The following is a 24,948-nucleotide window of genomic DNA, read 5'->3' on the forward strand; positions in this document are numbered from 1 at the left end:
CTCCTGCTTCTGGGGAGGGTAAGCCAGAGGAGACCCCCAGCACAGGTTCTCCCCGGCGGCATGGGTGCCGTCACCTGCAGGAGGCCGGAGGTGGGGGAGGTGGGGGAGCACCGGGCAGGGCAGAGTGGGAGAGTTTCAGACACAGCAGGCCCCCCAGGAATCAGCTGTCCCCACAGCCTCTGTGGAGGGCTTCCCCTCTACAAAGGATGCAAATGTCCTCGTTCCCCAGAAGGAGGAAGGCTCCCAAGTCCCTTTCCCAGGCAGCCCACGGCACCTAACGGGACCTCCCCTGGGGCAGCCGGGAGGAGGTGGTGAGGAGAAAGGCCTCTGCTTCCTGGTGTTCTAGGTGACTTGCTGCCAGCTGACGGCGTGCTCATCCAGGCCAATGACCTCAAGATCGACGAGAGCTCCCTGACGGGCGAGTCTGACCATGTGCGCAAGTCAGCCGACAAAGATCCCATGCTGCTGTCAGGTGAGGGCCACCCTCCTGGCCAGCCTGGCACCAAGGGGCGTCAGCAGCCATGTAGCCCAGCAGGCGGCCTGGACAGGATAATGTCCACCAGGGCCTTCCAGCATAACCATCAGGTTGGGACTCTGAGGACTCCATCCACCATGAGGCCTGATCGTGGCAGCTCCAGCCACAGGGCGAGGCAATTGGCCCTCCAGGCCCAGGAGAGTGCTTTGTGTCCTGAATGGGAAGCCCCAAGCAGAGAGGCTTGCGGGGGTCAGCACAGCACTGTGCTTCTCCCAAATCCAGCCCCTCGACAATATCCAGTGGGGGTAGTGCTCCCTTTCCAGAAGCTTTCAACGTAGCCCAGTGTTTAGCCCAGTTGGAAATGTAGTGTGAAATGGGACAGGAAGGCTGAAGGCCCTAAGTGGGCCCTGTGGGCCTCGGGGTCCCCTCCAAGCCATGGAGGAGGCTTCAGCCTAGTTTTAAGGTGGACACAGCCTCTAGCGGCCTGGACGCTGCATCCCTGCTTCCGGGAGACCCTGGGAGACAAGTTGTGGGCATTGAATATGTCTCCCACTGGGTGGTGCAAATTCCTGTCTCAGTCTCTGTGTTGCTGTTCCAGGCACTCATGTCATGGAAGGTTCTGGAAGAATGGTGGTGACCGCCGTTGGCGTGAACTCACAGACAGGCATCATCTTCACGCTGCTTGGAGCTGGCGGAGAGGAGGAAGAGAAGAAAGATAAGAAAGGTAGCGCAGCAGTGCCACCAGTCCCTGGCGCTGGTGGGAGCTCCTTCCGTGCAGCCCATTCTCTCTTTGCGGGCTGGTGCCATTGGGGACTCAGGGAGAGCCAGCCTAAGTGGGTGGGAGGCTGGGCCCTCTCTTTTGATTCTCCTTGGAGACTTCTCTTCTGAGGATTTTCCCCCTGAGGGCCGGCAGGCCAAGAGCCCCTCCAGTGCTGTGGACAGGGAGTTCCCCTGAGACCACCATCCCCAAAGGCTTCGGGATCCCATACCTACCTAGGCAGGAATGGGGTCAAAGGGACAGAGGCCACGAGGTAGCCAGGGAGGTGGGGGTCAGAAGTCAGAGGAGGCTGGGACAGGTGAGGGCAGGGCGCCCACCTGTGGGTGGTGGCCCTGCCCTGGAGCTTACAAAGCTAGGCAAGCCTGAGCCAGGAAGGCCCATTCCTTGCCGTATGGCTGGAGCTGTCACCACCAGGCCCTGCAGTGGGTGGAGTCCTCAGACCCTCTAACCTGAGGACTATTCAGAGAGGCGCTGATGGACAAGATCAAATTGCTGTCACAGCCCCTTCTGACTGGGTGGCCTTGGTCTGGCCTGGGCTTGCCTTCTGGCCACTCCTGCAGCCAAACCACAGTAGGGAGCTGCACCCGCATGGGAAAGCTCTGTTTCCTGCCAGGGACCTCCAGCCAGGGCCCTGGGGCCAGTGCGCGGGGCGTGGGGACGTGCGGCAGGCAGTCAGGGCCCGGGGGAAAAGTCAGCCCTGACCCGGGGAGGCAGCAAGGGAGTACCTGGATGACCCTCTGTGGCCTGGAAGCTTCCATGAGCCCTGCCTTCTGGCAGCCTGGGCCTGTGTCTCCCTGTACCGGCTCTTCTTTGTGGCACCAAGTCCTGTAGGGCTCAGTGCAGTGTCACCCCAGTGAGTGCCCTGGGGGTGCACAGGCAGATGGGCGGCCCTGGGCCTCATCTGGGCTGGGCTGGAGTCCCTAGGCCTCTGTCCTGTGAAGCCCAGCTGCCCCTGCCTGGGCTGCTTTCTCATGCCTTGCACACATGGCCCTCTCCCATCGTCCACAGGAACCCACGCTCCTCTGGAGTCTCCGGCCACCCTTCCCAAGCTGCTCACCTTCTCTCTGTACCTTAAATGAGAGTGTCCTCCCTAACTGTTCCAGGCCTCTCTTTTTTTTTTTTTTTTTTTGAAATTGACAAGACCACTCAGCCTCTCCCAGGCCCCACCCGCCCCTCCTCTCTAGCACCCTCAGGCTGTGCTACTTGGGAGTAAGAGCTAGAGGGCTTCCTGGAGGAAGGGAACCCTGAGGGGGCCCTGGAGGGAGAGCAGCAGCTGACCAGTTGGGGAAAGGGTAGCAGCAAGACCAGGGGCCTCCCTGCTCACCCTCCCCATCTCTCCCGCCCCATCCCCATTGTTTGGTGCAGCCTGCCCAGTACATGCCTAGGATACTTGCCTTCTACCCGCACCCAACCCCCTATTTCTTGTCTCTTGACCTTGACTCCTAAGCACCTTTCTCCAAGTGTGCTTCTCCTCCTCACCTTCCCCCCACTCCTGCCTCTTCGGCAGGGCCCAGCCCTCCTCTTCCAGCAATACTCATCCCAGGCCTCCCCCTGCCTCCCTCCTCCAGAGGCCTCCCAGGGCCTGTGTGCAGGCTGGGTCTGGAGTCCATGCTTCCTTCAGGCCCCCACGGCCCCAAGGCTCTGCTGTCTCCCCTGCTGTGCTGTGCGGTCATCACACTGCCATCTTGTGTCCATGGGGGTCTCCCCTCCCTGCAAGAAGGCCCTCTATGCCCACAGGAACCCTGGGCGAAGAAGGCCTGATCAATGCCCCACCCCTGGCTGAGGGAAGGGGGGGGGCTCTCCCTGCTCCCTGGGGACCCCAGATCCCAACCCCAACTGCCTGGGAGCCACCCGGCACCATCTGTGTCCCTGGATGCCCAGTGACATGAGCCATTGGATGGGTGACTGTCCACAAGCCCCTCCTGCCCTAGTCGGTTGGATTCCAGAGCTAGGGCTGGTGCAGATGGGCCCCCCAGGAAGTTCCTCTAACTGCAGCTCTCAGAAGTGGGGGCTGTGCCACCACCTGAGCCCCTGGATAGGGCCACTTGGGGCCAGCCTGGCCTTCCAGGGCTGCTGGGTGCTGGTGCTCAGGCTGGCACTCCTGTGCAGTAGCCCTGGGTTGACCAATGAATGACCTAAAAGTGCCCGGCAGAGTCCTAGAGTCTCATTCCTTTGTCCCTTTAAAACACACACTGGGGCCAGGGCAGTGGCTCACGCCTGTAATCCCAACACTTTGAGAGGTCAAGGCGGGTGAATCACTTGAGGTCAGGAGCTCGAGCCCAGCCTGGCCAACATGGCGAAACCCCGTCTCTATTAAAAATACAAAAATTAGCTGGGCGTGGTGGTGTATGCTTGTAGTCCCAGCTACTTGGGAGGCTGAGGCAGGAGGATCGCTTAAACCTGGGAGGTGGAGGTTGCAGTGCTCACACACACACACACACACACACACACACTGAGCTAACTGCTGGAGGTGACTGCAGGGAAAACCGATCCCTAGGCAAGGAGAGCTGGGTGCTGTCTGCCTGGCTTCCAGGGGTTAGGGGCCATCTAAGTGAACCCCTTGAACTGGTTTGCAAGGAGCAGACATCCTGACCTGGGGAGGTTCCAGCTTCCAGGAGCCTCCCACTGCCAGCTATGTGTGACCCAGGGACTTTCCAAGGCTGGCTTTAGGGGTTCACTGTAGGGCTGAGCTTAAGGCCCAAGGGGGAGCCCTGGGCAGAGGTCTGGCTCAGAAATGCCAGTGTTCATGGTGACCGTGTGCTGGGAAGTGGTGACGGGGTGAGCCTGGAGAGGACGGGGCATGAAGAAGGTGCTGCGGTGGGCAGTGCTTAGGGTCACCAAAAATCAGGCCCCTCCTCCCCACCCCCTCTGCCACGCGGCCCCCAGGCTGTGCTGTGCATGTGCATGTATGTGCCACACGGTGTCCTGAAGCCTTCGTGTCTGTCATTCCTCTTCCATTGTAGGCAAGCAGCAGGATGGGGCCATGGAGAGTAGCCAGACCAAAGGTAACGGGCGCCGCTGCTTGGGTACCACTAGCTTGGAGCCCTGGGGGTGGGGCTGGTGGAGGGCACAGTGTGGGGGGAGGGTCACCTGCCTCAGTGGCAGGAGCAGCACTTGGAGACCAGGTGAGTGGGCTGCACAGTCCCGTCCCGGTGCAGAGGGGGAGGAGAGAGCACACCCCTGGGGCTGCACAGGGCATCCTGGCCACGGACACTGCTGGCAGCTCAGCCCAGCCACGTAGAGGAGACCTTAGCCCAGCATGAGTGGGCGCCCCGAGTCCACTCTGGCCAGATGAGAAAACTGAGGCCCAGAAGGGCTGACTCGCCTGAAGCTCTGGGTCCCAGTCAGTGTTTCCCAGGCCAGCTTCCTTTCAGCCAAGCCTGTGGACCTGGGAGACAGAGTGGTCCGCTGAGGGCCAGAGGCCCGGCTCTCCTCTCAGCCCCAGACGCCTGGCAGGTGCCGACACCCTGGGGCCAGCGTGCGCCTGGCTGTGAGACGCGGGAAGCAGGACACAGGGTGGGGGGACGGGGGAGGAGGCTGGCCGTGGCCCACGGAGGAGAGGAGATATCGGCCAATGCAGCAGCCAGCTCTAGGTGCTGGGAGGCCATGGGGGACAAGGCAGGTCCTGACCCTCAGGAAGGTCACAGGCAGAGATGACCCAGGCAACGCCCAGTGTGGAACTGGGTTTGGGAGGGCACTGGGGGACAGTCCAATGGCTGGAGCCCTGGGTCGAGGAGGTGGCAGCAGGTGGGGCACAAAGCTAGAGGGGACCAGCTGGGTGGGGCAATTGTGTCCTGACGCCACTCGGAAGAGGAGCCATGGCGAATGGCCTTGGGCTGGCAGGTGAGGAGGAGCAGGAGGAGACAGAGGTGATGGTGGTAGTGCCAAGAGCCCCAGTGGATCGGGGACCAGAGTAGTGAGGGAGAAAGACGAGTCTTGCTCTCCCAGGTTGCTGCATCGGTCCCGGGGCACAAGAGGGAGGTGGGGTGGCCAGGATTACTCTGGGCCATGGAGTGGGTGCGACCAGAGCTTGGCAGGGAGGGAGATGAGGAAGTGACAGAAGCAGAGGAGTGGGTAGAGGAGGGAGCCAGAGTGGGGGACACACCCCCACCATGTCGAGGGCAGCAAGGATGAGGAGCACAGGACCCACCAGAGAAGAAGGGAGAGGAGCCGTCTGCTCCAGGGGAGAGACAGGGAGGGTGCTGGAGGGACAGATGGAGCCTGAACAGGCGCAGGGCTGGCTGGTGGGAGGAGAGTGCATGGGGCTCCTGGGCCTCCCTAAGGGAGGTAGGAGGTGGCTCGGACACCAGTAGGCAGATGAGTCAGCTCAGGGTTCTGGAACATTCCTTGGGCCAGAGGCCTCTGCTCGCAGGTATTATTTGGGGCATTCCAGGACTGGTCATCCTGTCTGTGTGCCCAAATTCCTTGTGCTGTGTCTGTCCTCCCTTCTCCCGAGAGAACCATCTCTGTCCCACCCAGAACAGTGCTGGAGCCACTCCACCCACCCCAAGAGGGCTTGGGCTTAGGAGGCAAGAGATGGGAAGTTGATAGACTTGAAATAGGAGAGCTCCACTGAGTCCCGTCTCCTCTCTATGGTGTGGCATGTCTTACCCTACAAAAGCCCCTTGTAACCCCTTCTCCCCAGCCAGGCACTGACCTTGGCCATGGGGTTCCTCTGTGTGCAGCTAAGAAGCAGGATGGTGCAGTGGCCATGGAGATGCAGCCCCTGAAGAGCGCAGAGGGTGGGGAGATGGAGGAGCGGGAGAAGAAGAAAGCCAACGCACCCAAGAAGGAGAAGTCTGTCCTTCAGGGGAAGCTCACAAAGCTAGCGGTGCAGATCGGGAAAGCAGGTAGGGACAGCAAGAGGTGGCGGGCCCAGGCCATTGACTGGGCGTGGAGGACACTGGGCTCCTGGAGATGAGCCCAGGCTGTACAGAGCAAGTGGGAAGGAATGTGGCAGGTGAAGTGTGGGCCAGGCAGCCAGGGGCACAGGCCAGGGCCGGCAGTGGCCATCAGGGTCTGCTGCAGCCCTTCCCTAGCGAGCATAAATCCCAAACCCTCGACGAACACCCCAGGTCACACACTGAGCCACTGCCCATGAGGTGCCCCTACCCAAGGCTCAAAAAGCAGCTGGGGGCAGTGCAGGATAGACGCTTGCTAGTCCTCCCCAGCGGTGCCTCTTTTGCCATCAGGCCACAAAGTCCACTCCCCAACCCCAGCAGGACTCCAGAAGAGGCCACGCAGAACCCCCTTGCAAACAGGCCCCAGCTCACCTGCTGAGCCAAGCCCGGGCTGTTTATCCTGAAACGCAATGCAAATCTACAAGGCCTTCACAAATGCCTCCAAGACCATGCCCATACCTCCTCTTCTCTCTTCCTGTCCCCTCCTTCCCTCACCCGCGGCAACCCCTTTCCTCTCCTCCCTCCTCTGTGGCAGGGCTGGTGATGTCTGCCATCACCGTCATCATCCTGGTCCTCTACTTTGTGATCGAGACGTTTGTTTTGGAAGGCCGGACATGGCTGGCAGAGTGCACACCAGTCTATGTGCAATACTTCGTGAAGTTCTTCATCATTGGTGTCACTGTGCTGGTCGTGGCTGTCCCAGAGGGCCTGCCGCTTGCTGTCACCATCTCCTTAGCTTACTCTGTCAAGGTAATCATAAAACTTACAGTTGATACCGTTTACAGACTAGGAAACTGGGGTAAGAAGTCACTGGGCACCTTGGCAGCAGTATAAACTGGGGGACGTTTGGGATGGCTCAAGGGAGGAGAGGAGGTGCCGAGCAGGGACCCAGGGGGCAGCTTTGCTGATCTGTCAGCTCAAGTCCCTGGGCATGAGATGCGCCAGAAAGCAGGCAGGCAGTGGAATACCCAGGGGTCAGCATCTGCACAATGTGGGCAGTAGGACGGAGGGGCCAGGAGGCAGTGGGGAGGCGTGGAATCAGCAGAGGGCCTGGGACACTGGGAGGCAGTGGGAGGAGTGGAGGGAGCCAGGAGTGGGGTGGTGGGGTGGGAGAGCTGCAGGGCTGGTGGGTAATTGAGAGGGGGCTTGGACAGGGAAGGTCCCGGGTGCTCATCCCACCCCCACCGTTGCATGAGGTTTCTGATGCCTTATAGCCTTGCTATTGGCTCAGGGCTGACCGAGGTCCCCAGTGTTCTTAGTGCCACACGTGGAGCTAACTGAGCAGAACAGAGTCGCGCGGTGTTTGTGTTGATATCTCTCACTCCCCCACCCCAACAAGCACCTGGGCCAAATGCCCATACCCTTGCCCTTTGCAGAAAATGATGAAAGACAACAACCTGGTGCGCCACCTGGATGCCTGCGAGACCATGGGCAATGCCACAGCCATCTGCTCTGACAAGACAGGCACGCTTACCACCAACCGCATGACCGTGGTCCAGTCCTACCTAGGGGACACCCACTACAAAGAGATTCCGGCCCCCAGCGCCCTGACCCCTAAGATCCTCGACCTCCTGGTCCATGCCATCTCCATCAACAGTGCCTATACCACCAAAATACTAGTGAGCTGGGGCAGGAGCGGGCGGGCAGGGCCGGGGGTGGGAGCAGGGGAGGGACCTGGCCAGGGTGCCAGGTGAGCTGTTGCAAGGTGCTCATTGGGCCCCCCCTTGAGAAGTTTTGCCCAGAGCCACAGTGGTCTCTGGGGTGCTGCTTACCCTCCTGCCCGTCCCTGGCCTCACAGGTGGCTCTGGCTGTAGCTAAGGCAGACCTTCCTCTGCTCCCCGCCTGCCACACCCTAACAATATGGTGGCCACAAGGGGGCAGAGCTGGGGCTCCAGGGGCAGCATGGAGGGTGGTCTCAGGCCCCCCGTGCCATGCTAGCGCTCCTCATCTTGCAGCCTCCTGAGAAGGAAGGCGCCCTCCCACGCCAGGTGGGCAATAAGACAGAGTGCGCCCTGCTGGGCTTCATCTTGGACCTGAAGCGGGACTTCCAGCCCGTGCGCGAGCAGATCCCGGAAGACAAGCTTTACAAAGTGTACACCTTCAACTCGGTCCGCAAGTCCATGAGCACAGTCATCCGCATGCCCGACGGTGGCTTCCGCCTCTTCAGCAAGGGGGCCTCAGAGATCCTGCTGAAAAAGTGAGTGAGCAGCAGGGAGGCGCCGGGGTATATGCAGAGTTTCTGATGCTATTGTTGTGGTAAAAGAGGCCGAACATAAAATTCACCATTTCAACCACTTTACAGTGTCCAGTTGAATGGCATTAAGTACACTCACAATATCATGCAACCGTCACCACTAACCAGTTCCAAAACACCTCCATCACCCTGGAAAGAAACCCCAGACCCAGGAGCAGCCCTGCCCACTCCCCTCCCCAGCCCTGGCACCCACTCATGTGCTTCCTGTCTGGATGGATTCGCCTGTCTGGACATTTCCTATAAAGGGACTCATACAGTGTGTGGCCTTTTGTGTCTGGCTTCTTTCCTTAGTGTAAAGTTTTTCAGTTTCACCCAGGTATTGGACCTTCCTTTTTTGTTTTGTTTTGTTGCTCAAGCCATCCTTTTACCTCAGTGTTCCGAGTAGCTGAGATTACATGTGCATGCCACCACGCCCAGCTAATTTTTAAATTGTTTGTAGAGCTGGGGTCTCATCATTTGCCCAGGGTGGTCTTGAAGTCTTGGGCTCAAGCGATCCACCCATCCCGTCCTCCCTAAGTGCTAGGATTACAGGAATGAGCCACTGCGCCCAGTCTGAACTTTCACTCTTTCTACGGCTGAGTAATAGCCCATTGTATGGTAAAGCACATTTTGTTGGTCCATTCATTCATTCATCCGTGTACCAGTACGTGAGTCGTTTCCACCTTTTGGCTGTCGCGAGTCACGCTGCTGTGAACATTCACGTACAAGTTTTTGTTTGAACCCATGTTTTCAATTCTTTTGCGTGGACATCTAGGAGAGGAATGACTGGTTCATGGTGTCCACCAAACTGTTTTCCACAGGGGCAGCAGCATTTCACATTCCCACCAGTGACATAGGAGGGTTCCACCTTCTCCCCATCTTCAACAGCACTTATTTTCTGGTGTGTCAGTGCTGATGGGGGGCCATCCTTGTGGGTGTGAGGCAATATCTCCTGGTGGGTTTGATCTCTTTTGATGTGCTGAGTGGCCATTTGCCTGTCTTCCTTGGGGAAATGTCTGTCCCAGCCCTTGGCTTGGTGCTGAGTTGGGTTGTTCGTCTTTTTACTGGTGGGCTGTAACATTCTTTATGTATTCCAGATCCTAGATCCTTATCAGCTATGTGATTTCTACACATTCTGTCCCATTCTGTGGCCTGTCTTCACTCTCTTGATAGTGTCTTTAGATGCACAAATGTTTTAAATTGTGATGACGTCCAGTTGATCTATCTTCTTGTTGTTGCTTAGAGATGATGAAAATTTTCTTAGAGATGATGAAAATTTTCTGGAATTGGAGACTGGTGATGGTTGTGCAACTCTGTGACTATACTAAAAACCATTGAATTATCTACTTTAAATGGGGGGACTGTGTGGTGGGTGAATTATATCCCAATAAAGCTATTAGAACAAAGTGAGGGAGAGCACACAGCGTCACCTCCAAGTGCTCTGGCTTCCCCACTCCCACTCAGCCTTCCCGCACTCTACACCCTTGGCCTTGGCGTCTCTGTCCCCCACGCACCTGGCTCCTCATGACTGCCATCCCAGGGCCCTCAGGGCAGGGTCCTCTGCAGAACGCCCAGGGCTCCCCAAAGGCCCAGGCCCAGCCCTCCTTCCTGCGTTCAGCGGACTAGACCACCAAGTGCACCCTGCCTGACCCACAGCACTCTCCCGAGAACTCTGCCAGGTGCAGCGTTCACCGCCAGGGCCAGGACCACCTCCTCCCTGGAGCCATCCCTGCTGGTGTGGGGGCCTCAGCCCTCTTTCTGTGCTGCTTTTTTGGTGGGCACTGGGGGACACTGAGGCACTGAGGATAAAAGGCCCAGCCCAGCTTCACTCTGCTGGCTGTGCATACATGAGCAAGTTACTCCCCCTACTCCCATGCCTCAGCTTCCCCGGCAGCATGGAGATCACAGAATACTTATCTCTGGGGAGGGGTGTGAGGACTCTGTGGGTGAATCCACATCCGTAGGAGGCCCTCCGTCTGCACAGCTTCTGTTATGATAATTTCCTTCATCACCAGCCTCCTGTTGAGTGGCAGCACCTGGCACTCACAGCCCCACTGGCTTCTTCCACCACGCCCACCTCTGTGGCCCTCAGCTCCTTTGCTCCCTCCTCTCCCCACCTGAATCCTCCTAGTCCTGTCCCTTTTGAGAAACTCCTGGAGTTATGAGTGCTCTACTGAGGCTGTGGCTGCCTGAATGTGGTTATAGCAATTGTCCACAGACTTCAGTTTTTGCCCATGTTCCACCCCCTTGCCCCATGAAGTCTCTGGTGGAGCTGCCATGAGCCGCATACTCCTGCCTCCCTCTCTCCTGGTCTCTCAGCCTGCAGCAGTGCATGAGTGTCCTGGTGCCTTCAAGCAACAGAAATGGATTCTCCCCCAGTTCTGGAGGCCAGAAGTCCAAATCAGGGCGTGGGCAGGGCTGAGGCCCCTCCAGAACATCTCAGGCAGGACACATCCTGCCTCCTCCAGCTTCTGGTGGTGGCCGCCAGTCCTTGCATTCCTCGGCTTGCAGCTGCCCCTCTCTAATCTCTGCCTGTTGTCACACAGCCTTCTTCCTGTGTGTCTGTGTTCTCACATGGGGCTCTCCTCTCTGATAAGGACCCCAGTCCTTGGCTAAGCCCCCAATCCAGTGTGACCAGAGCTGTTTCCTGTTGTTCTCTCCCCACCTCCACCTCATCTCTGCCCACCCCTTGCCTAGGTGCACCAACATCTTAAACAGCAATGGCGAACTCCAAGGCTTTCGGCCTCGGGACCGGGACGACATGGTGAGGAAGATCATTGAGCCGATGGCTTGCGATGGCCTCCGCACCATCTGCATCGCCTACCGGGACTTCTCTGCAGGCCAGGAGCCCGACTGGGACAACGAGAACGAGGTCGTGGGTGACCTCACCTGCATAGCTGTCGTGGGCATTGAGGACCCCGTGCGGCCCGAGGTAGCCCCTGCCTTCTCTGTGAGCTGCCCTGGTAACTGTGCCCTCTGCCCGAGCTTGTTCGGACTGGTAGGGGCAGCCTTCCTTCACACATAGTTGCTGCGGTCCCTCCGTAGTACACTTGAGCCCTGTCCTGGGTGCTCTCGCCCTGGCACCCACACAAAGGCTCTGTCTTGCCTGCTGGAAGGCCTCCCCTGCTTGGCCTATGGGCCCAACTCAGGCTCCACCTTCTACCAGGTAAGAAGGTGGCAGTGGCAGAGAAACCGTTGACATTTGGGATCTGATCCGCCCAGGACTGATGGACTGGAGGTGGTGCTGAAGCCTGAGGGGACACAGGTTTGGGGGACAGGGTGGGCGTTTATTGGTTGAGAGTTTGGCTGGGGCCACTCAACAGTCAGGGCGTCCTGTGGGGAGCTCACAGCAAAGGTCCTGGCGGGAGAGGGAGGCCAGAAGCATATCTCCATATGGATGATGCCACCAGGGGAGTCCAGACGAGGGAGACCTTGAGGGCTGTGTGGCAGATGCCACAGTCTTGACTCTGGGAAGTCACTTTGTTGTTGAAAGATCCCAGACCCTGGAGAGTGTGGCGGATGGCCGGCCCCGGAGGGAGAGTGCAAGGTATGGGGTACCCCTCTGTCTCCCCAGGGCCTCTGCATGGCACCCGCCTCTGTCAGAAGCAGGGCCACTTTGATCCTGCCTATCACCCTGAGAACTTGTATTTGTAGGAGCCACCCTGGGGGTGCAGGTGCAACCCGGGAGGAGAAGCTTCTGGGCTCTCCTTTGGGAGACAGGTATTCATGTATTGGCTCACGTAGCAAAGACACTTGATTCAAAGACAGTGCCTCTAAACGCCAGCCATGGGGTCATGTCAACAGAGCAGCCCTGCGCCCCAAGGAGAACATGGTCACTACGCCTGGAGAGGGAGCACCTCAAACCTGCCCCAGGAGAAAATGGGTGGTAGCGGAGGACAGGGGAGAGAAGTCCAGCGAGGGCAATGGGCCCCACAATGGTGGGCAGTGGCGTGAGTCCCGGACCCCGCTGAACCTGGGAGAGCAGAAGGAGAGGGTGCTGGTGAGGTGAAGCAAGGCCACACTTGGGGACAGGCTTAGAGGCCTTTCCCTTCAGGAGCCATCGAGTCCCTCTGTTGGACCAGGGAGCAAATGAAGCACGGAGCAGAGGAAGGAATCTTGCCAGAGGGTCCTGGGGAATAGGGACAGCTCCTTCCCAGCTTGAGAGTGGCTGAGAGAGAGTCCAAGTGGTAGACTACAGTGACAGGGCCAGGCTGTGGAGGCTGGGCAGACCCCCACAAAGACTGGCCAGCCTGGTGGTGGCTGAGGACACACAGAGGGCCCAGTGAAGTCCTGGGTGCCAATAACAGGCAGTAGGCACAAGGGCCTCACTGAAACCTGCCAGGGTGCTTGGAGATGTGGCACGGCTGCAACCAGAGGAGAGCCCGCGGGGCTGGGCCCTGGGGGACCACAGGAAGCCTGTGGTGGGGGTGGTATTGATGCTGGAGCTGGGCCAGCGGAGGGCACTGGCAACTTCTCCAGACACCTGGCTGGCTGCTGTGCTGTGGGGCCTTGGGGAGAAGGCAGGGAGCAGGGCTGAGCAGGTGATGAAGGACAGCCTGGCCTGGCCCTTTGGGGCCATGGGGAAGAAACCGGGCTACACACACTGGGCCTGAGGAGGCAGGAGGCCTGGGTTCACAACTGCTGGTTTTCAGGCTCGTCATGGCCACTTGGTGGCAGCAGAGGGGTGGCTTCCAGACGTTTCAGGGACAGGCATTCACTGGCTCAAAGGAGAATTGTCTTCCTGTGGCTCATGATCTTGTTATCCAGCACCCCAAGATCCTCAGAGAGTAGAAAGTGTCCCCGAGGCTGGCAGCGAGGCCACTTGGTGGCATTTGCTGCAGGGACCATTGGATCACTCTGCCACAGCCTGAAGTGGGGCCCCAGCTGTCTCCCTGACAAAGATCACAGCCCCCCTGCCCATGGCCTCAGGGGCTGCCAGCATGCAGGGACTCCCAGGTCAATGTCCTCCCCTGGCCTCTCCCGGCTGCCCCACCCCTGGCTCCCGCTCTTGCGTGTCTACTCCACCCACCCCAGGCTCCCTAGGCCTGGGGGCCTGGCCACACCTAGGCTTCTGCACTCACCCGACAGTGCTCACAAGCCCCACTGCCTAGGCCTGACCTCCTCATTCAGGTTCCCAAACTCTGAACCTGGCTCCTCTTCTCCTCTCCCCTTGCCCCTCCACCTCAGTGGCATCAGCTGCCTGACCCTGTCTCTCTGTCTCTGAGCCTGAAGAGCCACTCCCTGTCCCCCCACCACTGGCACAATGCCACCACCTCCCGGCCGATCTCCTGACTTCCTGCTCTCAACCCCGTGCAGTGCTTTCCACTCAGCACTGGGGAACCTCTTTCTCTTTCTCCAGAATCTAATATGATGCAGGTGGCCCCCAACTTTTATCAAATTTTTAACTTGGTGCAAAGGTGATGCGCATTCAGCAGAAACTTTACTTTGAGTCCCATACAACCATTCTGTTTTTCCCTTTCAGTGCAGTGTTCAGTGAGTTACATGAGATAATCAGCACTGTGTTCCACAGTAGGCTTTGTGTTCAATGCTTTTGCCCAACTGTAGGTTAACGTAAGTGTTCTGAGCACGTGTAAGGTGAGCTGAGCTAAGCCATGATGTTTAGCAGCTTAGGTGTATTAGATGCATCTCTGACTTATGGTATTTTCAGCTTATCATGGGTTTATCGGGACCTAACCCCATCGTAAACTGAGGAGCATCTGTGTTTGAAAAAGGAAATATGCACTACACAACCAAAGCTATGTTCTGCTTCCCCTGGAGAGGAGAGAGATATGTTGTCCTGCAAAACTACACTAGGAAAAAGATTAACTCCTGAGAAAAATGTCTTAGGTTTTATATTGTTTTACAATGTCATAATAAGCTACAGAGGCAAGTGAGAGAGGAGTCCAGGTGCCCACCTAGCCATGGTGGACCCTTCTGGCTACCTGGGAGCCCTCGAGGTGGCTGAGGGTGCGAGGCCCCCTCCTCCTTCTTCTTTAGAGCTATGTCCCCTGCCAGCCTGTCTGGAACCCAGGCTGACTCTGGCTCAGCAGCCCCGTGTCTGTTTTCCAGCTGGAAAATGAGGTTGACAGAGCTGGGTGATTTCTATGGTCACCCAGGTGACCTTTCCAGACACGAATCTGATGGTGCCCCTGAACAGTGCAAAGCTTCCAGTGACTTTTCCCTGCCATGCCTCTGCCATCAGGGCCTAGATCTGTGTCATCACTGGTCCCCAGGGCCTGGCACTCCCAGGGCCTGACACAGTGAAGGAGGCAAGCACCTGCTCATTGCGGCTTGGCTGGGGCAGGACAGCCCTGCCACCCTCTGGGCCTCCTCTGGGCCCTGCATGGGGACCCATGGTTTGGCTTTACTGTCATCTCTGCTGGACTTTGGGCCGCCTGCAGATCTGATGGAGGAAGGGGTACTGCCTCAACCCAAAATACGTCTTGCCTCGATGACCCCACCCACCTCTCTTGTCTCTTCTAGGTCCCTGAAGCTATCCGAAAATGCCAGCGTGCTGGCATCACAGTCCGCATGGTGACTGGGGACAACATCAACACGGCCCGGGCCATCGCAGCCAAATGTGGCATCATCCAGCCCGGGGAGGACTTCCTGTGCCTGGAAGGGAAGGAGTTCAACCGGCGGATCCGCAACGAGAAAGGCGAGGTAACACCCAGCTGTCTGCCACCCCAGACCCTCTTCTCCTCCCCCCAGCCCCCTGTGTGCCCGCCCTAGCTCTGCAGCGTCCTTGTGCTTCCCCTCCCCAGATAGAACAGGAGCGGCTGGACAAGGTGTGGCCCAAGCTGAGGGTGCTGGCCCGGTCGTCTCCCACCGACAAGCACACGCTGGTCAAAGGTAGCCGAGGTCCCACACCCCTTTCCTGGGGTGGCCAACCTGAGGTTGTCTGCTTCCTGACACCAAAAGCCAGGTTCCCAAACAGGTCCCCAGGGCCTGCCTAGGAAGCTGGGTCCATTTGTCCCATTAGCCCAGAGCAGCAGGGCAGGGGCCCATGAGGGAACCAGGGTTCGGGGAGGGCCAGTGACTCACTCCAGGTCACACAGCGAGTCTCTAGAAGCAGTGGGTCTAGAGCCAGGGACCCAGGGTCGTGTCCCCAGGCCCTAAGCAGATCCCTACCCTCCCACCCTGGCCCTGTCACTCAGTGAGACTTGCTTACTTATTTGGGGATAGGAGATGATCCAGGTGACAGGGAGCACATATGACTGGGACAGTCAGGACGGAGCAATCCTGAAGGGTTTTCACAGCCAACCTACCCCCATAGCTCCCTGGGCTACACAGGGTTGTGGTGACAGATGGCTCCAGCCCTGCCCTGCCCTGATTTGTCTTGCAGGGATTATCGACAGCACCACTGGCGAGCAGCGGCAGGTGGTGGCTGTGACAGGGGATGGCACCAACGATGGGCCGGCCCTCAAGAAGGCAGACGTGGGCTTCGCCATGGTAAGCCACCTGGTGCCAGCCCAACTCACCATGGCAGATGGGGCCTGCGTCTGTCCCACGGACATTAGCTTTGCACCAGGAAGTGGGAGCCAGTGTTGGGGCAGGTTACAGAGTGCCTGAAGGGTCTTTCTCTTACATCCTGGCCACTTGGGCCGGCGTGGGCTTGGCCAGTCAGGGGACATATGGTTAAAGGCATCTGCTGTGATGCCCAAGGTGACAGAGGGCCCCAGACATACTGTGGAGAGGAAGGAGAATGGGGGGCGGGGGCTCATCACTGATGGCATTGCCCACCCCCAGTCCTCTCTAAATGGACTGTCATCCCCAGATGAGGTGAGCAGAGTCCCCAGATGTGCTCTTCCTCTGCACTTCCTTCCTGTTGCTCACCCACTGAGTAGGGTGGCCCTGCAGACGTCACCCGCATGGCAGGTTGCAGCCCCACAGTGGCCCCACAGCCACTGAACACAGCCGCTGAACACAGCAACCTGGCGAGCCCCTCTCCCTGCCCTACCGAAAAGGAGTGCCACCCTGGGAGCCCAGCCCAGTCCTTCCCAGCACCCGTAGCCCAGAAGGGAGCTCCAGCCCAAGCTTCAAGAGGTGGCAGCTGTCACAGGGCCAGGCTTGGGGCAGAGGAGAGGGCTGAGCAGCTTGGCACAGCTGCAGCTGCACCTGCAATGGGCAAAGACCCACCCGCCCAGGGTGTCCGCATGCAGGATTTCCCATGGCTCCTTAGCCAGCAAGCGTCTCTGGAGTGCTAAGAACAGACCACACTGCTTGGTGGCCACGTGGTGGCAGCTGGGCTTTATGTGTTTATGAGCAAAGCCCCCCTCACTGTGACATGTGACAACTTAGTGTTCATAGTACTAGAATGTGTTGCATAAAAACAGCAACAACAACAATGCTGTTTTTGGCTTTGGGGGGCGGGGTGGGATGTTATTCAGAAGGGGAGGGCAGGGAGTCAGCCCACGTAGGCCAGGTGATCATGGGGGCTGGGGAAGGGGCCCCCACAAACACTCTGTGTGTGTGAGTGTGTGTCACCCCCCAGGGCATCGCAGGGACCGACGTGGCCAAGGAGGCCTCCGACATCATCCTGACGGATGACAACTTCACCAGCATCGTCAAGGCCGTCATGTGGGGCCGTAACGTCTATGACAGCATCTCCAAGTTCCTGCAGTTTCAACTGACGGTCAATGTGGTGGCCGTGATCGTGGCCTTCACAGGCGCCTGCATTACTCAGGTGAGTACTGGGGGCTGCCGTGCCCCCGCTATAGGACACCTGGGCTCAGGCCTGAGGGCCAGATTGTGAGAGTGAGGGTTTTGTTTTCTTTGCTGCAGATTATTTTAGTTGACATCAAATTCACATGCCAAAAATTCACCATTTTCAAGTATACAATTCAGCACTCAAATTTTGAGAACATTCACCATGTTGTGCAACCATTGGCTCTATCTAGTTCCAGAAGATTGCCATCATCTTAAAAAGAAACCCTGTGCTCTTGAGCAGTCATCTCCCCATTTCTCCCCCAAACATCCCAGCCCCCAGCAACCACTCACGGGCTTCCTGGGTCTATGGATTTGCCTGTTCCAAATACTTAATTCCTGTGGGATCAAATCATATGTGGCCTCTTGTGTCTGGCATCTCGCTTAGCACCGCGTTTTCAGGCTCACACACACAGAGGGCAGGACTTTCTGCCTTTTCATGACTTCATAACACTCCATGGCACAGATTGCCACATTATGTATGGCTGTCCTGATGGACACATAGCTTGTTCCCACTTTTTGGCTCCTGTGAATGGTGCTGCCAGGAGCATCTGTGTATGAGTTTCTGCGTGGGCTGTGCATCCCATGGGAACCCTTTCTCAATAGTCCCATTTTCCCCATTGGTGAGTGTCCAGATTTTCTTCGCCCCCCCTTAGAAAAGGGGGGGCAAATAAATACCTATTTGTTGCTGACAGGGATTTAAATTGCCTGCTGCTCAACTTGGTCTTTTCAAAAAAATTTTTTTAATTGAGATAAAAATCACCTAACAAACTTCACCAGAACCATTTGAACCTTATGAAAGTAGCTAACTCAGAGGTTTATATTCCTCCGCAGTGTCGAGCAAGCATTGCCACTGTCTATTCCCAGAACACTCTCATCACCACCCCAAAAGGACACCCAAACCCCGTGAGCAGTCACTCTACTCCCCGAACCCCAGCCCCTGGCACCCACTCATCTGCTTTCTCTCTCTATGGATTTGTCAGTTCTGGAAGTTTCCTATGAATGGAATCAGACAGTACGTGGCCTTGTGTGTCTGGCTTCTGTGAGGCTGATTTTTAACCAACAACTCAGAGGAGCTGAGAAGGAAGGTCCAGTTCAGAGTTTCTGCCTCCTCCTGCCCCTGAGGTGCAGGAGACAAGGAGAGCAGCCCTCACTCTGTTGCCCCCAGTGGCAGACCCCATCGTCGGGCTGTGTTGTGGTCTGGGGTTTTTCACCTCCTGCGAGGGATTTGGAGCACACCTGCTGCCAGGTGAGAGAAGGGAGGCGGGCACATGACAGCCCAAAGAAAACGCCCTGCTAGCGTAAAGGCAATGTAGGGATGGAGATGTCTGTTTTCATGGGCATGAAATCCTGGTGATGTGGACCCCATGAGGAGCCCCCAGGAGCTACTGGGTTTCCACCCCCAACCTTCCCGGGCAGGCGGCCCATGGAAAGGTGACTGCCTCCTCTCCGTAGGACTCTCCTCTCAAAGCCGTGCAGATGTTATGGGTGAACTTGATCATGGACACGTTTGCCTCTCTGGCCCTGGCGACAGAGCCACCCACGGAGTCGCTGCTGCTGCGGAAGCCGTACGGCCGTGACAAGCCCCTCATCTCCCGCACCATGATGAAGAACATTCTGGGCCATGCCGTGTACCAGCTCGCCATCATCTTCACCCTACTGTTTGTCGGTAGGCTGGCCAGGGGCACACGGGAGGCCTTCGGGACACTGTCGCCACCACCTCGGGCTCAGATTCTGTCTGGTGTGCCTCCACTTGTGTCTCCGGGCCCAGTACGGGGTGAGACGCTGCAGTTCTTGACTGGACGGCACACAGGGGAAGGAGCAGATGGGCCAGGCTAGCAACCCTGCAGCCAGGCCTGCTGGTAGCCTATAGCTCTTTCTCAGCCTCTCCTCCCAGGCCCCTGAGCAGCTGAGAAGCAGTTCATGTCTTGACATCCTGCCGACAGCTGTGTAGAGTAGGCAGCCTCTACCCAGCCTCAGAGTGGCCACGGTAACCCTAGGAACAGAACAGCCCGCATTTACCCTGTGAAGATTGCTCCTGCGGAGTGACTGCGGTGTCGCGCTGGAAGCTGTGAGGGAGGGGGGCTTGCAAGAGACAGGAAGAGAAGGAGGGCATCTGAGGATAGCCAGCATTAAGAACATCCCTTCTTAACCTCTTCCTTCCTGCCCTCAGGCTCAGGGTCTGGCCCCTGGCCCAGTGGGGTCTCAGGACTCTGGTTGGTTGAGCCTGGGGTAGGTGTGGCTGCCTTAGGCCTTGGCTGTGAGCTGGAAGTGGCCATCCCCTGAGACAAGGGACCCATCTCGGGAGCTACACACCACAGTCTCGATCCTGAGTCATGCGCTGAGGTGACTGTCTGAGTGGGGAATGTTGCTTTCCAGGGGAGCTCTTCTTTGACATCGACAGCGGGAGGAATGCGCCCTTGCACTCGCCACCCTCAGAGCACTACACCATCATCTTCAACACCTTCGTCATGATGCAGCTCTTCAACGAGATCAATGCCCGCAAGATCCATGGCGAGAGGAACGTGTTCGACGGCATCTTCAGCAACCCCATCTTCTGCACCATCGTTTTGGGCACTTTCGGGATTCAGGTAGGAGGGGCGGCTCTACTCTTGGCATCTGCCACTTGCAAAAGGTGGAGGTGGTGGGCTTCAAGGCCTCATGTCCACCCCTAGTACTGGCCTCCCCACCTCCACTCCCAGAAGAAGCCCCAGCCCACCTGGCTTTCTTGTAGCCCCCTGTCCTCTCTGCATGTCGGAGCGGGCCTTCATCTTCCAAACATGGCTGGCCTTGCCCTGGGTTAGCTTCCAGAAGGGTTTCGTGAGCCTTCATCAGAACTAAGTTTTCTCACAGATGCTGAAAGGAGTCCTCCCTGGCTCCCTCTAGGTCTGCCGTTCCCATTTCTAGCACTTAATTCCTTGGCATGAGGCTGCCATAGCTCCAGAAGTTTCTTTTGGAGATGCCCTCTGTGCCCAATGTTGACACACTAACCTGTGCTTCTCACAGTGCTATGGACAGGCTGGTCAGCCCCACTGTCTAGGAGGGGCTAACTGTTCTAAAATATAGTGTATTTGTAGAAAAAATGAGGTCTAGTAAGTCCACAGCCTTTGCTGTGCTTCCCTCGGGGAGGAGCAGGTGAGGCAGGGCTGGTAGGCTCAGGACTGGCTAGGTTGCATCACTGAAGCAGTTCTAGGGCATAGGGGTGCTCCCTGGCTGTCTGGTACCTGGTCTTGGGTAATGAGCGCAAGGGGATAGTGGGCCGGACTGTGACAGTCCAACAGAGGACAGGGTCAGTTTACATTTGGAAAGCTCACCCCTGGGAATTGGATGCCTCCTGAGGAGGCAGGAAGCCAAGGCAAGGTGACCCCAGCAGGTTCTAGGGTCCTCCAGAATGAGGCGTATCCAGCGTGCCCACAGGGTGGGTGTCACAGCCTGTCTTGCTAAAAATAGGAGCATGGTCAGTGGAGCTGGGCCCGATTCTGAGGCTGGAGTCAGTAGGTGCCTGGCACCCAGGGGCGGTGAAGGCCACGTGCTGCTCTGTCATGGCACCCCCGGCCTTGTGGTCCTCTCGCAGGGAGCAGCCTGTGCACCTGGGCGAACCGACCAGGGTGGCTGGGCCTTCAAGGGGCTGGAGAACAAGGGTGGCTCAGGAGCCGCAGCTGGACCTGCCTCTCTCCCACTTGCCCTTCGCAGATTGTCATTGTCCAGTTCGGCGGGAAGCCCTTCAGCTGCTCCCCACTATCCACGGAACAGTGGCTCTGGTGCCTGTTTGTTGGTGTTGGGGAGCTGGTCTGGGGACAGGTGAGTGACAGCCCTGCCCCTCATTCCAGACTGCCCTGCAGACAGCTTGGATGGGCCCACTTGCCCTAACCCTGCTTCAGAGTCTTGGGGTCCACACCCCAGGAAGCACACTGCGGGCTCAGGCCTGGGAGACATCAGGACCCAGGGACAGGCCACAAGGGAAGGTGTCAGCAAAATAATGCAAAGGAACATGGCTGGGATATGACAGGGCCCAGGAAAACTGCCCACAGCTCCCCTTTCTATGATAAGAGCCAGAAATCGTCCCTTCAAAATGGGTAGGTAGTTTGGGAAATCCCCACTTATTTTAAATCAATCAAACGGCACCCTGATCAATAATCCATGGGGTGAAAGGAAAGTCTCCAGAGAAATTAGGAAATATTTTGACCTGATGGAAAGGACAGAGAGCCCCACATTGAGTTCTGTGGGCTGCAGCTGAAGTCGCACACCGGGAAGTGTCTAGGACCCCACAATTAGATCAGGAAGAAACAGCCTGGGTATTCAGGATCCGCTTATCTCTGTCTTCATCCGCTCCGACTGCCACAGCAAAATACCATAGACTGGGAGCCTTAGACAACAGACACTTACTTTCTCAAAGTCCCGGAGGCTGGACATCCGAGGCCAAGGAGCCAGCAGGGCCAGTTCCTGGTGAGGGCTTCTTCTTTGCTTGCAGACAGCCGCCTCCTCACTCTGTGCTCACATGGTAGACAGAGGGAGCAAGGTCTCTAGTGTCTCCTCTCCTAGGAGCATTAATCCAGTAGGATCAGGGCCCCACCTTGGTGACCTCATTTAACCTTGATCACTTCCTTACTCCAAATCCAGCCACGCTGGGCACTAGGACTTCAACACATGAACTGGATAGCACAGTTCAGTCCATAGCATTCTGGCTTTGTTTCTTTTTTTTTTTTTTTTTTTTTTTTTTTGAGATAGGGTCTTGTTCTGTTGCCCAGGGTGGAGTGCAGTGGTATGATCACAGCTCACTGTAGCCTTGAACTCCCAGGCTCAAGTGATCCTCCTACCTCAGCCTCCCAAGCAGCTGGGACCACAGGCACATGTCACCACACCAGGCTAATTTTTGTATTTTTTGTAGAGATGTGTTTTGCCATGTTGGCCAGGCTAGTCTTGAACTCCTGACCTCAAGTGATCTGCCCCAGCATTAGTGTCCTTGGGGACAGCCCACCCAGTTCCCAGTTCCTCCGTTTCATGTTCAGAATTCTCAGAATTCTTCTTTCCCTCTGCTACTGCACCCCACCTCCCAATCACGCTTGAACCTGGTTGCTCCATGGAGTCCCTTCACTTCCCAAAACCTGGACTCTAACCACAGCCCAGAGGGGTGCCAGGCCCTCTTCTTGCTCTTCAAGCTCCCAGGCCACTGGTCTTCTGGTCCCCCCGCCAGGAACGTGGTACCAGCCTGTAGCTTGGCCTCTCAGGGCTACTGGGTTGTCCTTTTCATTTTTAACCTTGTTCAGTTACAAAGATAAAATATGTTTAAGTGAAAAATGAATAGAAGGGAATCTCTGTGAACCAGTCCTCAAGTCCCCTCCTGGCCACATTCGACAAAGACACTGGCATAGACACACAAGACAGACGAGACATCTTGTTCTAGAACTCCAGATGCCCATCATCCCTTTCTGTGGCTTCCCCTGCGCCCTTCTATACTGTTCCCCCCACTTCCCAGTGGCCTGCAATACGCAAAGCCATGCCCTCTCTTCACTCCTGCCAGGCTCCTTATCCGGTCACCCTTTCCAGCTGTCACCCTCCTTGTCACGTCCCACCCTCCCTAGTCCCCAATGCATAGGTCTTCTCTAGGCTGGTCTTCCCCCAGGAGATGCCCTCTCTAGGAGAGACTAGGCCAGAGCTCCAGCTGTCCTCTCCCAGGGGAGTTGCGCAAACAGCACCTGTGTCTCCCAGCAACGGTGTGGAGCGACATGTAGGGAGTATTGTCAACCAAGGCAGCTCACCCGGGCCCCAGTGTCCAGAGCTTTTCTTGGGGTGGTTCGCAGAGCCATGCCGTGGTCACATGGCTAACCTCCGTCTCCAGCCCTCTGGAGGTCCAGCTGTTAGTGTAGACTATGGGGCACAGTCCCCAGCCCCCAGCCCCAGTGAGCCATGCTGCTGTCAGGCAGGATGTTCCAGGGGCTTAACGATCCCTCCCAGGAGCCCTTGCTGCACAGCGCTCCACTCGGGTCACTCCCCGGGCCCTTTGGCTATATGGAACTCCATGGAGGAGGGGCAGGCCCAGAGTTCCACGTACTCCTGATAATGCATCTCAGCCCCCCGGGGGAACACTACACCGGTTCTCCAGGGACTGCCAGTTCCCAGGGGGCTGCTCTAGCTTTACTCCCTTTGCTTAGTCACACACAAAAAAAATGACATCCTTTGGAGGAAGGAGGCCGGCGTCTCCCTCTGGAGGGGGACCTTACGCCAGGCAGATGTTGCTCAGCCCGGCTCTCACGGCCACTTCCGTGTGGCTCTCCCAGATCATTGCCACCATCCCCACCAGTCAGCTCAAGTGCCTGAAGGAAGCTGGGCATGGGCCCGGGAAGGACGAGATGACCGACGAGGAGCTGGCCGAAGGCGAGGAAGAGATCGACCACGCCGAGCGGGAGCTCCGCAGGGGCCAGATCCTCTGGTTCCGGGGCCTGAACCGGATTCAGACACAGGTAAGCCCCGCCTCGCTCTCGCCCTGGCACTTCCACCCAGAGAGGGTAGAGGCGAGCCGGCCATCAGCAGCCCAGAGCTGGCCGTCTGCACCCAACACCCACAGGGAAACCCTCTGGTCTTGCTGCCAAGGTCACAAAAATAGCTGCCAGTGTCCCCTTTGCCATTCTGGGGTGTGTCCGCTGATGGCTGTGGCACTGAGGTTGCCTCTCCCTGACACCTCCTTCAGAGCCCAGGCATCCCCCATAGCTAAAGGTGTGTGTGGGTGACTAATGGCTCTCAGAGGCACAGGCCAGCACTGTCCTCATCACTGCTGGGGCTCCCTTTACTTGGCGGGAACAGCCCCAGGTCATAGGCAAGTGACATTCTCGGGAAGACAGGCCCATTTCAAACAAACAGCCACCAGTGAGCTCAAGGTTCACTGGATGACACTGTAAATGCGATGGGGAGACTTCATTTGGGAAGTGGACTCTGGCCACCGAGTTGGTCCTTTCTGCTCATCCAAATCACCAAGGGTTAGGGCTGGCCAGGACCAAGGGTGTTAGCTGTGTTCCTCTCTGAAGTCAGATAGCCACCATTGCCACCAGTATCAGGCGCTTGCCAGCGCTACCCTGCTCCCTTGTTCCCATCTCCTCCCGGCCAACATTTTTGCCAGAATGCTCCAGACTCGCTGTGTCTCCACACCCCTCCCTGGAACTCTCTTGTGATCCCACTACAGCCTGGCCTCTGCCCACCACTCCCCAGAAACGGCGCTCGCCTAGGTCTACAAGGCTCCCTTCCGGCTCCTGGGGTCGGGCTATCCCTGCATCGTTCCTGCCTGCTGTGGGCACTGCCTGGAGACTTGCTGTCCTCACCCGCCTGGCACCCCCACCTCCTGCTCAGCCCTCGCCCCACCCTGCTGTGGCCCTTGAGTGCTGAAAATCCTGGCCCGGGAGGAAGAAAGAGCCCATGGGGACCCCACCTGCGCCCTGGCCCCTCTCCCACTGCAGCCCCTGCAGCCTCTCCTTCATGGCCTGCCCCTCCCCCAGCAGCCTCCAGAGGGCCACCCAGCATGCTTCACACTCCACCTCCTTCTGCAAGGCCTGGGCCACGGTCTCTCAGGTCACAGCCATCACTCCCTGCCCCTCCAGGCCCTGTCCAGGATCCCCAGTTGCAATGCCCCTGACATGGAGCGACTGATTCTCCTCCCTGAGGTCCTGCCAGAGTAAGGACACCACTGCACACTTCGCTGCAGAGCCAGGGCCCGCCTAAGCCACCAGCCCCAGCTCAAGCTGAAATAGGCAGGGACTGAGGCCACACCCCTTCACGTCTGTCACACGTCACCAAGGGCTTGTCCCAAGGAATCATCCATGCAACTTGCACAAAGCTGTTCTCGGTGCCCTGGGTCCTGTATTCC

At 57.7% G+C, this 24,948-nt stretch overlaps 1 protein-coding gene across 1 annotated transcript in view; it reads left to right on the plus strand.

Annotated features, from left to right (window-relative positions):
• The window catches only part of ATP2B3 (ATPase plasma membrane Ca2+ transporting 3), a 63,059-nt gene that overhangs the window by 24,188 nt on the left and 13,923 nt on the right, over nucleotides 1-24,948 (plus strand). The window contains exons 5-20 of the mRNA XM_030933467.1: nucleotides 347-472; nucleotides 1,074-1,199; nucleotides 4,217-4,258; nucleotides 5,939-6,103; nucleotides 6,690-6,904; nucleotides 7,531-7,773; nucleotides 8,110-8,351; nucleotides 11,085-11,319; nucleotides 14,871-15,050; nucleotides 15,152-15,239; nucleotides 15,733-15,839; nucleotides 16,882-17,073; nucleotides 18,549-18,762; nucleotides 19,473-19,684; nucleotides 20,787-20,894; nucleotides 23,372-23,554. Of these exons, the coding sequence (XP_030789327.1) occupies nucleotides 347-472; nucleotides 1,074-1,199; nucleotides 4,217-4,258; nucleotides 5,939-6,103; nucleotides 6,690-6,904; nucleotides 7,531-7,773; nucleotides 8,110-8,351; nucleotides 11,085-11,319; nucleotides 14,871-15,050; nucleotides 15,152-15,239; nucleotides 15,733-15,839; nucleotides 16,882-17,073; nucleotides 18,549-18,762; nucleotides 19,473-19,684; nucleotides 20,787-20,894; nucleotides 23,372-23,554 (2,678 nt within the window). The remainder of the gene's footprint in view (nucleotides 1-346; nucleotides 473-1,073; nucleotides 1,200-4,216; nucleotides 4,259-5,938; nucleotides 6,104-6,689; nucleotides 6,905-7,530; nucleotides 7,774-8,109; nucleotides 8,352-11,084; nucleotides 11,320-14,870; nucleotides 15,051-15,151; nucleotides 15,240-15,732; nucleotides 15,840-16,881; nucleotides 17,074-18,548; nucleotides 18,763-19,472; nucleotides 19,685-20,786; nucleotides 20,895-23,371; nucleotides 23,555-24,948) is intronic.

This window comes from Rhinopithecus roxellana, chromosome 7 (assembly GCF_007565055.1).
Source record: "Rhinopithecus roxellana isolate Shanxi Qingling chromosome 7, ASM756505v1, whole genome shotgun sequence".
NCBI lineage: Eukaryota > Metazoa > Chordata > Mammalia > Primates > Cercopithecidae > Rhinopithecus > Rhinopithecus roxellana.